At 36.8% G+C, this 18,454-nt stretch overlaps 1 protein-coding gene across 1 annotated transcript in view; it reads left to right on the forward strand.

The window, feature by feature from the left end:
- Brr2 (U5 small nuclear ribonucleoprotein l(3)72Ab) overlaps positions 1-18,454 on the forward strand; it is a 226,235-nt gene that overhangs the window by 64,169 nt on the left and 143,612 nt on the right. Inside the window, exons 7-11 of the mRNA XM_067135469.2 lie at positions 3,870-4,202; positions 6,311-6,504; positions 6,636-6,791; positions 8,625-8,795; positions 12,246-12,416. Of these exons, the coding sequence (XP_066991570.1) occupies positions 3,870-4,202; positions 6,311-6,504; positions 6,636-6,791; positions 8,625-8,795; positions 12,246-12,416 (1,025 nt within the window). The remainder of the gene's footprint in view (positions 1-3,869; positions 4,203-6,310; positions 6,505-6,635; positions 6,792-8,624; positions 8,796-12,245; positions 12,417-18,454) is intronic.

The raw sequence follows: 18,454 nt of genomic DNA on the forward strand, positions 1-18,454 counted from the left end.
TTTTCGCCAACTGTCGGCATCGCCAGTGTTCGCATATTCTACCTCTCTGCATACTGCCTGCTACGTGTTATTGCGGTGTTCCTTAAAACGCCAAATACAAAATAATTATGATTCTACTCGAACTTAGCAGATATGAAGCACACTGTAGACACGCCAAAGTGGGTGAAAGTGCGGAAAGTTACCCCTGCATGTTCCGGAAGATGTGTTCTTTCATGACATGGAGAAATTTTGAATTTATGTAAAGGCACTTTCGAATCAAAAGTCTGAATTTCGGTAACGGGACCGACATTGTTCTTCGAATTACGAATTATCCGTATTTCGAATTGAACAATTTAAATAACATGCAAAACCATGCCTGATGTTTCTGGGAACGAGAACTGCTTCAAATTAGGCGAGATTTTGAATTAACTGATTTAGAATGATCACATTTCTGTTGTATGTGCGAAGGGGGCACTCATTCACAATGTGCGAAATGATCACAACCTGGAGAGTTCTTGAAGCCCCACATGTATAATGTGATATACTGTTTTTTGGGTATTAAGGGTAAGAGTAGGGGGTGGATCATGGTGTGAATTTTCTTTTAAACTTGTTCAAAATGTAGTTGCAGCCTCACCCAGTCCTAGCAAAAGTTGAAGTAACAGCATTTTTACATATATTTGGCAAACTAGCAGAAGTACCCGTTCTTCGTACGGGTTATCAGAAACTGGCTTTAGTTACTCATATTATTGGTGTGACTGACTTCATTTGATATTTATATCACTGGTGTATTTACTTAAGTACGTAGAAATTATTTGTCATGTTTGCAATTATAGTGTATCTTTTTCTTCTTTTCTTCATGGGGGCCTCTAAATATTAGTTCCTAAGCGTCGACCTCTAAGATCTTTTGCTACCATGTTTTTCCTTCATTCCCACCTAGATATACCTGCTTCCTTCACAAAACTGCAGGTTTAGTGTAAGTATACTTCCGCTAGATAGTACCACAAATATAAATATTATTGAATGTATTTGTTTGATCTGACATTTCGTAACTACCTATTACAAATGATCAAGGAAATACGTGATGAATAAAAGAAACGACTATAATTATCGAGAATTAATATTCTCAGGGCTTGTCACTCATGTCACACATCATATAATGAATCTGAGTATAAATGTTGAGAAATTTTTTCAAGTCATGGACAATTTTGTATACTATATAGGTTGTTGTCATGATTACGATGATCGTAAAAGTGGACCAAAATATCGGCACTAATAACAACAGTGATCCTACTACTCCATGATTTGATAGAAAATAGTTTAAACTATAGGTAACAGACTCCGCAAAATGCTGAAACCTAAGCCAGTACATAAAAACGGAGGCCCGTCGGCAACCGCTGGTCGCTGTACTACGAAGATCTCCGGGGCTATTATTTTTACACACTTCCTTTCCACCCCGCCCAAAGGAGAGCTATGAGCGTCTTAAACTACAGTTTATTTTTTCTAGATAGTAAGTCATATGTGTATCAATTTTGGTTGGCAGCTATGCCCAAACATACATGCATAATCTAGCTGCTGTAGAATCCTGGAGCTGACATTGGTTACAGCAGTTCATTACTTTATCCGATTCCTAGAGCAGGGGTAGTGTGGTGCCAATATCTCTGTAACGGTTGGTTTTAGGGCCTTAAAACATGGTTTTCAGGCCCATAGGGCTTACCGAGTTTTTTTCTTTGCGTCAAGAGGATGAAATTGAGCTTTGTCTCTTCCTTATACGGCAGATTTGATATATTGCCTATATTAGCCTATTATTTTTATGTGCCCCCCACCTCGAATTGTTTTGAAAATAAAATACAGCCCATGTTACTCACTGGCAATGTAGCTTTCTATAGGTGAAGTAGTTTTTAAAATCGGTTCAGTAGTTTTTGAGTCTATTTGTTACAAACAAACATACAAATTTTTCCTCTTTATAATATTAGTATAGATAACATTTTTTTTCATATGATTACTGAAAGTAAGGGAGATTGCAATAAGTAATTAAATCAGTTATGATGTATACAAAGTTTGACTCGAATAAGGTATTTTGTACTAATTTTATTTTGACCTTCATGATATCCTTCGAGCAGTCAATTGGGTATCATTTATCTCTGCATTGCAATGCTGCATCATCTATATGTTGCATAGAAGTGTTCTGTTAGGAATTTAAGTGGGGGTTACTATCCAAGGTTTCACTCATGAAGTAGCTGAAAAAACAGTAATATTACTGTCAGTTTCAAAAATCATACATTGCTCTGTTTAAATCAGCTGTTCTGGTAGTTTTCATATTGTGGGCTTTTGAAGTAGGGGTTGCCAGGCCGAGGCGGTAAAGGCGTGCTCGGTTCGCCCGGAAGGACGTGGGTTTGAATCCCCATCAGGAAGTCGTAAAATTTAAGAAACGAGATTTCCACTTCCAGAGGTGCTCATGGCCCTGAGGTTCACTCAGCCTACACCAAAAATGAGTACCAGGTTAATTCCTGGGGGCAAAGGCAGCCGGGTGTAGAGCTAACCACTCTACCCCATCGTGTGCCGAGGTTGCGGATATTAGAAGCCTTTACCTTCCACCCCTCCAAGGGCCTTCATGGCCTGTACGGAGATGACTTTGCTTTTTTGGGGGTGCTTTTGAAGTTGATGCTCTAAGGCGAGCATGCCATTTTAATATCCCAATTGAACAGGTAAATATTTAACCCTTTATTACCCCACATTTACATTTTTTTTGTACAAAAGGTGCATTTTTTCCTTAGTATCTGTTCTTTTAACATGAAATTTTCACAAGTTCTTTCATAGATGTGCGTCAGTCTGAACTAAAAAGGAATTAGTAGTAGGATGTCCAGCTCCAAGGCTAAATGATTGCCGTGGTGGCCTTTGGTCCAAGGGGGTCCTGGGTTAATTCTGATGGCTCGGGGGCCGGGTGTGTGTACCGTCTTCTTGATTAAAATTCATCATAGGTATGGCACAATCCTCATAGACACGCAGGTCGTCTGTAAGACGTTAACTCAAAAGACCTGCCCCTGGCCTCTCCAAAGGCCATACGGTAATAATAATTATTATTATATATATATATTCGTTTACGGCCATTAGAGACCACGTTAGATAACAATTACATGTTTCTGGAAGCCTTCCTCACAGCCCAGAACTTCAGCATCCTCTCTCTGGCAGCCTGTCTTCTTTCGTCCGTCCACCCACGGTTACAGTAAGTTTTGGTTCGTCATGGAATCCCTGAAATCTGTCGATCACTGACCTAAACTTTGTTCGGTTTGAGATGTCTTCCGAATTTAGTCCCACCTGTCTGAGATCCTTTCTTACCTCCCTGAACCATTTGTCCGACACTTTAGGTCTGCTGTCTAGTATTATTATTATTATTATTATTATTATATAATAATTATTATTATTGTTGTTGTTGTGGTAGTTGTAGTAGTAGTAGGATGAACCATTTTCACTATATTTTTTTGTAAAAAAAACTCAATCGAAAGGTGTTCTAAAAATGTTGGTATTGATAAACAAATCATTCTGTTGGATCAATTGCTCTACACTGAGGATATAGCAAGAAAAAATTGGGATCAGTGCTATAGGGTGGTTTCTGAGATGCACCGTAAATAATTTTTACAACTCTACAGGGAAAATACTGTATTATCAAAGAAAGTAATGATCAAGATATACAAACAAAGCTACCAATTGCTCTATAAATGCTATGTGGAAAAAATTCTTGCAAATCAGCTTTATGGTTCCTGAGATATTTGTCCAACAATGTCAAAAGTTTGCTCTGGTGCTTAGCACCTGCTTAAGAAGTGAGTTCATATTTTGTGGTACAATGTCTGTTATTTTCAATAGGTATTCTTAATTATTTTCTTCCTTTTCAGTCCTTTACTGTACTCTATTGGCATCATCACAAAGTGAGTCTGACAGGCAAAAGATTCGTGATAAGATGAACGAGAATCCTTCATTGGCTCGCATTCTCCGACAGCTTGACACAGGGAAGGGTGAGGATGATGGTGGAGGGGAGGATGGAGCTATTGCCAGAGCATCAAGGCGAAAGGAGCAGGTTGATGATGGTGCAGATGGTGGTGGTGGTCAGGTCCCTGGAGTGAGGCAACTAGTCGACTTGGAGGATCTTGTTTTTGCCCAGGGTTCTCATTTCATGGCCAACAAACGATGTCAGCTGCCTGATGGCTCCTTCAGGAAACAGAGGAAAGGTTGGTGAAATACAGGATTTTTTAGTCTTAATTTTCATCTAAATGTAAACTGTGTGAATGTTATGAATATAGTTTCATAGGAAATAATTGAATTTTTAAGCCTCAAACCTGTACGCGAGATTCAAATTATTTCTTAAAATTTTATATTAAAATATTGAAGCAGTATATCTTATATTTTAAGACTGATGACAGATGGAATAGACTTCAAGCAAATGATGATGGTGATGATGATGATGATTATAATAATAAGGAAGGCAATATCTCTCAGAATGAAAAAATATTGGGCTGATAGGATATCAAGAAATCCGTTGTATAATTGACTAGAGTGGTCCAATGTAGGCCATAAAATGCAAAATAAATATATATATATTTTTTTTTACATCGTTATGCCCTGCTTATTAAAAGTTAGAAACTTCATTATGTTCCGTATTGAACTGGGATTACAGTAAATTGAAAATGTTAAGGATCCACCTTTTCACTACAATGACAATTTATTGATGTGAGTTAGATCACATGTTGTTTATACGAGATTGCTACTAGTTTTGACGCTCATTACGTATCATCAGCCAGTGAATTAATTGAGCAAATCACATGTAATCAAAAAACAATGTAAAACACTTATAATGACAAATGTTAAAATGTAACAAGTTAAAATTGTGGTACAAGATGATGAGAGTATGGTGCGTCTGACCATAGTGTAAAATTCTATAAAATCTGAGATGGTTACTCGGTTGTTAAGTCTGAGTAAGTAATCTGAAGTTCTCTATAACTATTGATTTTTGATGTATTAAATGAGCTTGTAAGTGGTTGGGAAGTCTTTCTTGATGGGAAAGTATTGTATTGGATGTTCAGTGAGGAGGTTGATTCATATTCTCATCTGCTTGGAGCTATCCTTGTGTTTGTTGATATTGAAGTTTCTTGTTAATAATTCTGTATTTATATTGCCTTTCATAGGCCTTTTATTTATTTCTTATTTTATAGGCCTAGCAAGTTAATGTTCTTATCAAACAAAATTTATATTCACCTGAGTTATTGTTAAATCTCTGAGGCTATTTTCTGCCCTTTTTTTTATCCTTGTTTGGACTCCTGTTGAATAAATATTATGGTCGCTTCCATTTTATTTCATTATCAGGGGAAACGTAATTGGTATACTTCGGTAGGATCCTGACTATTCTTCCTAACATTTTGTGTACCATCCACCTTGGACCTCTACCTGCCCAGCAGTCTGCTCTTCCTGCTTTGACTAGCTTTGCTTTCCACTTGGGTGATTTGAAGTTATACTCCTGAAATCAAACCTCATACTCTCTCACTTCGTTTACTTTACTGTGAATTGAGATAATAGGATTTTTATATCATGAGTATGGTAATAAGTTTCTTAATAGCTATGGAACACTTCGTATTAATTTGACCTATTGGAAGTCAATTACCCTCTACTATTGTTTATTTCTGGTACTACTTTCATCACCCCTACTACTGTATGTGACTAATGGTGCTGAGACTGTTACAATTGCTAGCCAAGCATTAGCACTACTGTTACAATTGATAGCAGAGCAAACCCAAACCCCACAATACTTACCGTCAAAATTAGAGAACAGTAGACTATGTAAATTATCTAAAGCAACAACAGTAACTTTGTTGTAAAAATTTATCGTCTCGTATCTTAACAGCAAGTCATACTGAAAGGAATACACAAACATTTTTGTTAATTAATGGATTAATACTGCTACGTATTTTAAGAATATTACATATTCCGTTACATATTTCACTGATATTTACTACATTTTTATTTACATACTTCACATTTTGATATTATATAAAAATCTGGGCTCTAATTATCACATAGTGGTTTTTCTAGGTTCAGTCGATTATATCAGATTTTTCATATCCCTGTTGGATAGTTGCTTTTTTTTTTTTTTCCATGTATTAAATAGTATGTTTTCTCATTTTAACACATTCTCTTTCCTTCTCCCCTCCAGAAACATTTTAATGAGGATTTACTGCTTTGTATAATAAAAATGTGTTCTAAGATTTATGATTCTTCTCTTTACTCTCTTACTTTCTAAAGTATTACTAAAGGCTATTTCTGAAATTTTCCCTTTTTCTTACAGGTTATGAAGAGGTTCATGTACCTGCCCTCAAACCTAAGCCTTTCTCAGCTGATGAAACATTAATTCCAATTGACAAGCTTCCTAAGTATGTCCAACCAGCATTCGAAGACTTGAAATCTTTAAATCGCATTCAGAGCCGCCTTTACAAGACTGCCCTGGATTCTGATGAAAACCTCCTCCTATGTGCTCCCACTGTAAGTCACAAAGGAGCTTTAACTGTTTACAGGTTGTTTTTACGTCAGATTTTTAGTCTTTTTTCCCAGTCTGTTATGAATATGCAGGTTACTTAATTTAATTTTGAAATATGACTTAATCTCTTTTACAGGGAGCTGGTAAAACTAATGTGGCACTGCTATGTATCATGCGAGAAGTGGGAAAGCACATAAACTCAGATGGTACTATTAACACAGATGAATTCAAAATTATTTACGTTGCTCCCATGCGGTCACTTGTACAGGAAATGGTTGGAAATTTCAGTAAGGTAAGTTGCCAAAATGAAATAGGCCTAGTTACGAACTAAAGTGTTGACATACCGTCCATGGTAACTTATTATAAAAACTGATCTGTATACTCACAAGATGAGTAGAAGCCACGTGATTTGTTGCAGCTATTTCTTCCCCTGTTAGAAAATCATCATCATCAGTTTTCCACTCCAGTTGCCCGGGTGTGGTTTACGAGCACTCTCCACTTCTGTCTGTCCATGTACCACTCTTCTCTCAAGACGACATCCCAGCTGACTCCTCTTGTTCCTATGTCCTCTTTCACTTGGTCCAGCCATCTCTTCCTAGGTCTTCCTACCGGTCGTTTTCCGGCCACGACTGTGTGTAGCCATTGTTTTGCTGTCCTTCCATCGTCCAATCATTTGACATGGCCAAACCATTTCAAACGGGCCCTTGTCACTTTTTCATTCAGGGATGGGTACACACCAGCTTCCTCCCTTATTCTTTCATTCCTTACCCTGTCCCTTTTTGTCTTCTGTACTATAGTACGTAGGAACTTCATTTCTGCGGCTTGTAGTTTGCTATCCACTTGTTGAATTGTTGTGCAGGTTTCTAGGCCATATGTTAGTATGGGGGTGAAGTATGATCGGAATAGATTCCCCTGTTAGCAGATAAGCCTTTGAAATTTCATTTTCATTTGAAAACGAGTAATTGCACTTATACATCTTTCACACACAACTCAAAATTACAAGAGCCCACGTGTAGTAACCACACCTTTATTTTCATGTACTGTACATATATATTGAATTGAGTAGATATTAATAATTTCACTGGCAAGATTTTTCTACAAGCGAACAATGCTGGCATTAAACTATAACAAGAATGGGGATCCAAAAGTAACGCCCAATCACTCGCATTCACAATCATAGCTCATCTGTACTGCAGAAGCGCGCTCTTCTGGCATTACTGGTGTGGTCACTCCCTGTTGGGGATTCTCTGGCTCCAACCAAAGAAATTTTTAAGAAACGGCTTGGAATGATCTTTGTTTGTAATTTATTTTTGTTAATATTTTAAGAAAGGTAATTAATTATATTTTTGAAACATTTTCCTGTGACACTTGGAAAATGTATGCTTGTAACAATACCCTGTCAATATTATGAATGATGAAAAAGTCCATGATATTAAAAAACTTGCACTATAAACTTCACTTTTTCAGGCTGGGGAAACATTGTTCAATACACACATCGCAATATGCATATGCTTCTATCAAATAGACAAAAATTGTTACCAACTATCCTAGCCGTAATTATAACTATAATGTGTTGGTGAATGAAATGACAGAAATACTTGCAATATATATATATATATATATTATATTTTGTAAGAACGTTTTTGCATGCCCCAATTATTAAGATCAAATAAACCCAATAGAATATGTAATAATGAGTTTTAATATTTTTACCATAAAATAAGATCTTGAAATGCATATACTGTCAGAGAATATGTTTGAATTACTACTGGGGGGACATTAATTACGAGTTGCCTGCATGGTTCAGGTAACGCAGCTGTGAGAGTGCATTCGGGAGATGGTAGGTTTGAACCCCACTGTTGGCAGATTTGAACATGGTTCCCAGTGGTTTTCTATTTTCACACCAAGCAGATCCTGGGGCTGTACCTTAATTAAAGCTCGGGTCATTTCCTTCCCAGTGCCAGCCATGTCCTATGGTATAATTGCCATAAGACCTGTCTGAATCAGTGCAGCATAAAAACAATAGCAAAAGTAATTACAAGTAATAATAATAGACAAATGCAGCAATTTTTTTTATCCTTACATCACCAACTACAAATTAAACTGTGTTGTATTTCTTCTGCAGAGACTGAGTTCCTATAACCTGACTGTATCCGAGTTGACTGGTGACCATCAGCTGACAAGGGAGCAGATCCAGGCCACTCAGGTTATTGTTTGTACTCCTGAGAAGTGGGACATCATCACTCGTAAAGGAGGGGAGAAGACTTTCACTCAGCTTGTTCGTCTTGTTATCATTGTACGTATTAAAATTTAATTTCAGTAATCATTTTGTAGTCATTTTAGTAAAATTATTTTTGTGAAATTAAGTTAAATTTATAATTTTTTTATTGCATGTCAACCTGACCATTTAGAACCACTTCATAAGAGAGCAGTCATTTTATGTACAACTTCTTTTAATCAGAAGTGCTTAAACAGTTGATATAAATTGACTTGACTTGTTCAATAGATTGTAACTTCATTTCGGGAAAATGGCAAAAATCTTTTAATTTTAGAGGTCTGGATAGTTTTCAAAATCTCTCCCAGATCTTACTGAAGACAGCAGAAGTTGCCTTTTATGTCAGATTTGACAGCCTGTGTGTGCAAGATAAGAAGAAATGTATCACAGATTTAGTAAGCTCTGTGTATGTTGTCTATTGTAAATCTCAATTATGTAAAACAGATTTGACGCATACCGGTACAAACTGAAGACCGATTAGAGAGTGATCATAAAGTTTTCCTGCAGAAGTCCATAAACTGTGGTACAAACTTGAAACGAGATTTACATTCAAACCAAGGAGACTTAAATTAGCATTATTTTAAACATCAACATGGGAGATGTTTCAACCACATTCTCCATTTTTCGTGTAAGTGCTTCTGATTTGGAAGAAAACTTAATTAGACTGCAGCCTAACATTTCTTTGTAGGCAAGAACATCTTAGAAAACTTCAAGGCTCAGTTTTTGAAGGACAAGTATACATTAGATTCATAGCTCATTATTTGACAGCATATTGGCCTACAGTATCTGCATAAAATAACATTCTCAAATGATGATAATGAATGAGGAATGCTAAATGTCTTCCCGTTGTACGTATTTTAGTAACAGTTACCAAGTATTAGGTGCAAAGTTATCCGAAGATAAAATCCAGTTATCTATATAAATAAAGTCTTAAGGGGTACGTTATCTGTAATTTTGTTGAATTTTTCCAATTTTTCAGATATTTACCCATTTTAGGTTAACTCAAGACCGTATCAATGGTTTTTGGCTTTTATGTCTGTTTGTCTGTCTGTCTTGTCTGTTCCACCATCATGGTGAAACAGCTGGATAAATCTTGACCAAACTTCATATTTAGAGTATACTCATCCAGGAGCAAATTTTGATATACATATGATTTAAAAATACGGAATAGACTGGAGGTTTATTGGGAGATCAAACGAGTTATTTGATATATTCTCTTACACTATTGATTTTCTGTAAAATCTGTTAGAGTACAGTAGAACCCCTTTTTAACAAATCTCGGGGATTTGATATTTGTTCCTTATAAGGGGGTTTCCCTTAAAATGGGGTTCAAAGAAAATATGCTATATATCACAAGAAATAATACATTTATGTCTTTAACTAATGTAATGTAAAGTAATAATAATTGAACATGTTAAAAATACTAAAAGTCAAATTAACACAAGAATAACAGAAAATAGTCACAAAACAGCAGATGTAACAAATTCCTTATCACGTTAGCGTCGACGTGTACATTTGCTTTTTCCGCGGTAAACTGCTGAAATGCCGTATACATTTTTCAGGTTGTTGTGGGCTACGGATGTTCGTAATTTCATTCGTAGATGATAATCAGAGACATATTTTATGTTCAAAATTACTATTTTTGTGTCCCCCCATTGGGGTGACATATGGTTATTAGGTTGACTATGCAACAGAGAAAGCGCATGTCACCCCTGTGGCCTTTTTACCTTTGTTGTTGTGGAACACTGTGCTCTGTACTGTGAGCTGTTGATTTACGCGCCTTTCAACGAGTTCCTTGTAATTTACAGTTTTATGACAAGAAATTAATTCATGTTATGTGTTTCTGTGTTGAGTAAGCCATGATTACCGATAGAGAGATAGAAGAACAACCTGAAAAGGGTTCGAGTGTTGAATCAAGAGATGTTGACATTTAGGATTTGCAATGTGATGCCACCTTTTCCGAGTCAGAATTCAACAGTAGTTTGTGTAGTGAAGACACTAGCAAAGATTCTGGTGCTGCATCGGGCAATGATTCAACCAAATCATCAGCCAGTGACAATTACTGGGGAATATTCCCAGGTTTGCAGAAACATTTTTTTTATTCACACGTAGCCCCGGTTTACAATTTCATCTGAGTGCTAAATCTCAACCAGTATGTAAGAATAAAGCAATAATAGACTCCAATCCACATCATTTTCCTTGCCATTAATAATTGAATTCTGATGCTTGCGTATGTCACCCCATATGGGGTGACAAATGTCAGAGAAATTCCACTGTTTGTTGCGCACTGCCCAGCTTGCTGAGAAAGGAATGGGCACTGCGCTGCACTCTATGAACACCTTACGTGAACAAGCAATGCAATACAACAGCGAATGGTAGCGCTAGTTTCGTGCGACAGCCTAAAGTTGAAAGGCCTGGACACACTGCCGTGTCACCCCATGAGGGGTGACATACTATATTTTGTATAAGGGTCCGTCACCCCACATGGGGTGACATCGTCTTCAAAGTGTTATTGTACCACTGGGAGCACAACCTGCAGAAAGAAAAAGAGAAATAGGTATTACTAACTTGCAATCTTAACTTGAAGGAACAGAGGCCTAACATGATTTTAAAGAGATTTGTGAAAAATAGACCATGAGAACCGTGAGAATAAGCATATTAACCTTCACTTTCTGAAATAGCTTCCTCTTGCCCAGATGTCTCATGGAAAGATGTTTTCTCTCAATTTGGTTGAGACTGGTCATCAACAGTGGAGGAGGAGAAGTATCAGCAGACAGTATCTAGTCCCTCTACTGCTGTCCCAAAAGTTGGTTCTGCTGGATCGTCTTCTTCCTCTTCAGTACTTTGTCTTTTAGCATCGTCACAAAGATCTCCAACATCCATCTGTGGTGCTGAGGTTAGAATATCATCACAAGTAACAAATTTCTTTCAATGTTGTGGCACTCGAGTCCCCTAATCTTTCCGAGTGTCATCAAGCATATTCATCAAAATTCTCGTAAATGAAGAAAACATCAATAATCTTTTATTTGCAGTATGTTAGTTTAATCCTTTAAAATGAAAGTTCATATGTTTGGTATCTCTTTACTTATGATCTAATCTACTCATCTCATTAGATTTTTACATACCGTATCAAAGGTATCTGCTCTCTTTCGTCATAGGATATTCTCTGCTACTGTGTATGGCTGTACTGTAACAGGGACAAAATTTGGTGCATTGTAGGGAGTGAATGGGATAGTATATCACACCTTGCTTAAAATGAACAATTAAATAGTGGGCCCTCTGAGACACATGTTTTAAGAGTGTTAAGGATATGAATAATTGTTTGTTCATTTTTACTTATCTACAGACATAGTAGTTTGAATACGCTTTGTCTTACAAACATTAAAATAAATAGATGTCCATCTTTAAGATATAGAGAGATTTCTTCTTAATCTTGTATCATCTTATGCATGTAAATTGTTGTGTGTACAGGATGAAATTCACTTGCTTCATGATGAGCGTGGCCCGGTTCTGGAGGCTCTGGTAGCTCGTACTATCCGCAATATTGAGACCACACAAGAAGATGTGAGGCTAGTGGGGCTCAGTGCTACATTACCCAACTATCAGGATGTAGCTACATTCCTCAGGATCAAACATGATACGGTAATAAAGATTTGTCTTGAACTTCTTAGTATTATTTTATAACAGTTTGAAAAGATTAGTATGTTATCATAGACATTATTTAATCATGCATCTTATTTTGCTCATTGTGTGTTGACTCTTCTGGTAGCTTTGTGTATCTTGAAAAATGCTGTATGAATTGATTGTCTAGGCTTTCATAACAAGGAAAGACTATTGTAATGAATTCTTTATGTATAACACCATAGACTTAAATTCAAACATCCTTTGAAGTCCATTACAACACTTTTGCAGGGGACAAGGAAAGAGAAAATGTACTATCGAGTATCCAATTAAAGATTACCTGACAGGGATATAGAACCAATTAACACTTTTTTCAATGGAATAAAAAATGGTAATATATTTGTCCATCTAGTGATTACAATTACATTTAAAAAATTAAATTGCAAAATCGTTACATAATTAGGACATGTTTCGGTCTCTTTGGGCCATATTCAGCTACTTTGTACAGGTGTCCCTCACTTTATGTGAGGAATTCGTTCCAAGTAATCATTGCGTAATACAAAAATGTGTAAAGTGAATGTATTATAATATGGCTTAGATAGGAGATGGGGACTATTTTGCTGAAAGAATAAAAAGCCTATGAGTCTTAAACAAGTGCAAGTTGTTTTATTCATGCCATTAGTACAGTGTGAAACTCTTTGTACTTACATAACTTTGAGAGTCTTCAGTCTGATGATGAAATGACTGGGTCTGGTGAGTCTCAATTATCCATCTCTGGCTCTCTGGAAGGCCCTGGGACAGCAAATTAAGGAGTGTTGCCTTTTTTTTTTTTTTTTTTTTGGATGAAGTGGTCTGAGATTCAGCTGGCGGCTAGCATTCTTCTTCTCCTTGTAGAGTTCTTTGTAGCAAGCTGCAGAATTCTGAATCTCTCTGGCAACCTTAGCACTTCTGTCTTCGTTAAGGTCATTTCCTTGAATAATTTTGTTTGCATTATGAGTGTGATTTATTAAGTCAGCCATTTGTCTTATAAGCTGTTTAATAGGATGCTTTCAGTTCTTTAATCAGAGCTTTTTTTAAAGTCTGAATAACCATGGTGGATATCAGGATAGAAAGTTTAGTTTGATGTTCAATCCATTGCGCCAACATTAGTTCCATTCTCTCCATAATTGGTACCCGTATATGTGTTATATTGGATGACGTCAGTCTTGTCGCACTTTTGCAGTTTTCTTTAAATTTTCTGCTTGACTTCTTATGGTTCTCAGTGTTGATTCTGAGATTCCTGGAGCTCGTACAATGTCTACAGTGTGTTCATTGCATTCCTTTCACTTTGTAAATTCCAACTTTTCTTGAAGTGTTATTGATTTTCTTTGCCTTTTGCTTTTGAAAGCATTTTGATCACCTTTTCTTTTCTCCATAACGTTTTCAGAAACAATAAGACACAGCTTGCTAACTCAATGCTCTCCCTAATACTGACCACATGCTGCCAGTCCCACTGAGACATCACGATACAGCTACTCGCTGCTGTCTTTGAGACTAACTACATGCCGACTACCAGCGCCGCACGCTCGGTTTTAAAATCGCCCACATGGTGATTGGGAATCTGCAACCTTTTATATTTTAAATTTTTTTTTATATAGTCTTTTTTTAAACCGTGTTATAGCGAAAACGCGTAAAGTGAGAACACTTGTAATGGTGGATGACTGTATAAAATAAAGGGATGAAATGTACATATTATCTAAACAGTCAGAATGTTACATCATAAATCTTACATTCTTAAGTAATAAAAGGTTCAAAATGTTATCTTTTAAGAAACATCATGAGAATAAAATGAAATGGTGTATGGCTTTTAGTGCCGGGAGTGTCCGAGGACATGTTCAGCTCGCGAGATGCAGGTCTGTTGATTTGACGCCCGTAGGTGACCTGCGCATCATGATGAAGACGGCTTATACACCCAGCCCCCGTGCCAGCAATATTAACCAGTGATGGTTAAAATTCCCAACCCTGCCAGGAATTGAACCTGGGACCCCTGTGATCAAAGGCCAGCACGCTAACTATTTAGCCAAAATGAGCTGAAAAATAAAATTGCTTTTATAGTCCTTAGCACATTCGAAAGTGTGCAAAATCTTGTAGAAATATAGTAAAAAGTTCATCCTGTTTTGAGTTACATATTTTTAACTTAATAATTGTTGTCAAATCTCTTGCTAAAAACCAGCCTGTAAATTTCTATATTGTGGACATCAGCTTGTTAGCTTTTTCAAAAAGATGGAAAAATGTTTAATTTTGAAATTATCAGTGACAGCACCATGATCTTATAAAGGTGTGAAAATATCTATAAAAGAAATGGAGAATAAGTATTAAGAATGATAAAGAAAGAAGGAGAAAGAGGCAAAGGTGAAATGTGAAAATTATTTTCTCTCTCTCCATTAGCTGTGTTCTGTTACTCACCGCTTGCTGGCTGAGCTGACACTAAGTTGTTCACTTTCTACGGGAGTACTAGTAGCGTAATCTGAGGAAGAGAGAGCTGGAGGGGAGGGGGAAGGAAAACAAGGGGTATGAGGTGCTGGAAGGAGATGTGCAACAGGCTTGTTACATAATATAGGCAAATAAAATTATGTTTGTTGTCACAGTTTATAATTTCATCATAATATATTGACTTTTTCTGAAATTTTGTGTTTAAAGCTGGATTAGTTCTCTGATGTAAATGATTTTTTTTTTGACATGCATGTATTTTACATTGCGTATGCACAGTGAAAGCTGTATATACCATTTCTAAAAATGAGTGGAGAGTGTTAAAAGGTGTGAAAAACATGAGGAAACAAATGTGAAAACATTTTGCACTGGGGCCCATCAAGGTAAGAACGCTTTCTTTCTAAAATAAATGTGAAATGTTGAACTGTTAGTGAAGCCTTATGTTTCTCCATTGGATTCTCTAGTCACACTCTTTGACCAAGAATTACTGAGGTTACATTCGTGTATGTGCAAAGAAACAACTTTGGCCACCATCTTAAATGTGACCATGCTTTGGTAATACCCGGCATTTGTTCGGACTAACTCGTTCCTTCGTTGATATCAATAATTACTGTGCATAGTAAGTGTCAAACTAGTGGGTTCAGTTTTTATACGAATGGTACCCCGATTTGTATAACTTTTTATTGGAAGATATGGATGTTTCTAACTTGCCTATATAGTATTGGAGCTGAGTAGTAAGAAACAAATGAGTTGTCGAACGTGCTCTTAAAGCTGCACTGTAGGCTTATTTTCACTTCATTTCACACACATTTAAATCACTTGATCACACGAACATTTATTGGAAAATATAAACAACATATTCACAATAACTGTAGATATACAGAACACAACTCAGCAGAGTGGCTGCATGTGTTAACACTGTATGGCTTTGGAGTCAAGCTCTGCGTTCGGTGGGAGAGTTGGCTGTCCTGAGAATGGTTTTCTCCATTTTCCTATTTTCCCTTCCAGGCAAATGCCAGGACAGTTCCTATTCATAGGCCACAGCCAATTCCTTCCACTTCCATACCCAGTTTCATTCACCATCATTCACTTCATCTTTATTTTCTTAAATTTATTTTTTTGCTATTTGCTTTACGTCGCACCGACTCAGATAGGTCTTATGGCGATGATGGGGTAGGAGAGGGCTAGGACTGGGAAGGAAGCGGCCATGGCCTTAATTAAGGTACAGTCTCAGCATTTGCCTGGTGTGAAAATGGGAAACCACGGAAAACCATATTCAGGCCTGTCAACAGTGGGATTCGAACCCACTATCTCCCGGATGCAAGCTCACAGCTGCACGGCCAACTCGCTCAAGGTGTCGTATAATCTTGTCTCATCTCATCCTCTAGCCCATATGAGGAAAACAGGACTAAGGAGTAGACATACTGTAACCATTCGTGGGTGGTTTGACTAAGGGTTCGAAATAATGTAGATAAACCTCGGCTGGTGTCAACAGAGTTTCATGAGATTCTACTCACAGGCATGGACATTTGACGAGCCCTGGTTACAGTCCATTTTTATTCAACCTCAGGCTCTTATTAATATAACGAGAATCCATTCCACTTAACTTTGTAAAGCGATGCTAATTCTTAATTTAGGAAACAAAATGAGAATATGGAGAATTTTAGTTTCTTTGGAAGGATATCCCAATTTAATTAAATATTCATAAAAGAAGATAACAGTAATAATGTTTGACATGACAACATGATCGGAAAATAAGAAAATTAAATTACCATTATATGCTTTGTTGGTTTTGATCATTATAAACTTAATACTGTAGTGTGTTGGCACTTGAAACTAAAACTCAGTTTATAGTTTATAAATTCAATACAAAATTTGCTAACTGCTTGTTTATCAAGAAAATTTAAATTATTATATTATTCTTTTACGGTCTGCCAATAACGAAATGATAAACATTTAATTAGTTCACTCATTTATCCAAGATCTTGTCCTCCCATATTCCATCAATATCATAATTCATCACCTAAATTAATTATTTATTTGACAACTTGAGTATCCCATAATAATCTATGTCCAACGTTGTTGCTTCTTAATGATGAATTAGTATGCTATTCAGAGAAAACTGTAGTTCATTCCAACAAATAAATTCAATCATATGGCAGAAAAAGCACACTCCTGGAATCCTATGCTCTGCTGCACCTAAATATACATCTAGCTACTAACATCATTAAGAGGTAAGAAGATTTTGAACTGATCCCACAGCATCTGGCCTCATCCAAAGTTTCTCCTGAAAAGTATGAAGATCTACTACTGTCTACGAAATTCAAATACAGTGCTCTCCCGATAATTCATGTGCAGATAATTCGCTTTGCGGTTAATTTGCGAGTCTCGGAGAGTTAGTTTTTAAAGTATTAATTCTTACACCCACTAATCACCACGCTGACTAAAATTATCTCTGCCTAGTTTAAAAAAATTTTAATGCGATGCGTAGAGACGAAATCATTGATATTTGAGGAGACTGGACTTCGTTTCTCTGCGATGTAGCAGTAGGTCTGTATGCACATTGCTGCCAGAATGCTGCAAACTTGGAAACATTCGAGCATGTTGCTGCACGTGGCACAGCACAGATTACCGTAATCTTGGAAGCAGAGACAATGAAAGAGGAATGCACTCGGAATTTACCCTCCCTTTCCCCACCGCCCAAGGTTGCTGAACTGTAAGCCAAGTGAAAGGTAGGTGTGCCGGCAGCGAGTGTATTGTAGGCTACTGTACTTGAGAAGTGTGAATGGAGTGCGGAAGTCTTTTCGAAGTTTCGAAGAAGTCAGTAGTAAGAGTTTTCAATATGAGTGGTCGAAAAATGAAATATGAAAGGTTAACCGTCAGTGAAAAACTGAAAATTATTGAAAGACTGGAGAAAGGCGAGGCGTCATCAACGTTAGCCTGCGAGTTTGGTGTGGGTGAAACAATAGTGAGAGACATGAAGAAGCAAAAGGAAATCCTCATCAAATTTTCTGTTAATTGTGATCATTCATCGTCCCGGAAATCAATGAGAACATCAGACTATGCAAATCTAGACGAAGCCATGATACAGTGGTTTAATCATAAACGAGCGGAAGGTATTCCTGTGTCCAGCCCAATGTGTGCTGAGCAAGCAAAACATTTTCTCGATGCTCTTGGCTTAGAAGGCGATTTTAAAGCATCTTCTGGCTGGCTTGCGCGGTTTAAGAAATGCTACCAAAGACAGGAGAGATAATACACGATACTTCCGGATTTAGCCTTGTTAAAATGGAAGACAAGTCGCAAGTGGCACTCCTAGTGGCTTGACCTGAAAATTTGCGCTAAATTCAAATATCAATGGAAATGTATATACGGAAATGGATAAATAAATTACGTCTAGAAAGAAAGTGTTACTAAGATATTAACTTCAAAGTTGCTAAAGCAATTCTGTATAAATGAATGAAGAATTATTTACTGTAACAGGTTATTATTTAAAGACTGAAATTAGATATATAATCAAGATGTGAAATGGACTGCTCTGAAAGGGCTTTATCTTTCATTAATGCATTACTTTTTTAGCTTTAGAATTCCTG

Source organism: Anabrus simplex, chromosome 1 (assembly GCF_040414725.1).
Source record: "Anabrus simplex isolate iqAnaSimp1 chromosome 1, ASM4041472v1, whole genome shotgun sequence".
NCBI classification, from domain to species: Eukaryota; Metazoa; Arthropoda; class Insecta; order Orthoptera; family Tettigoniidae; genus Anabrus; species Anabrus simplex.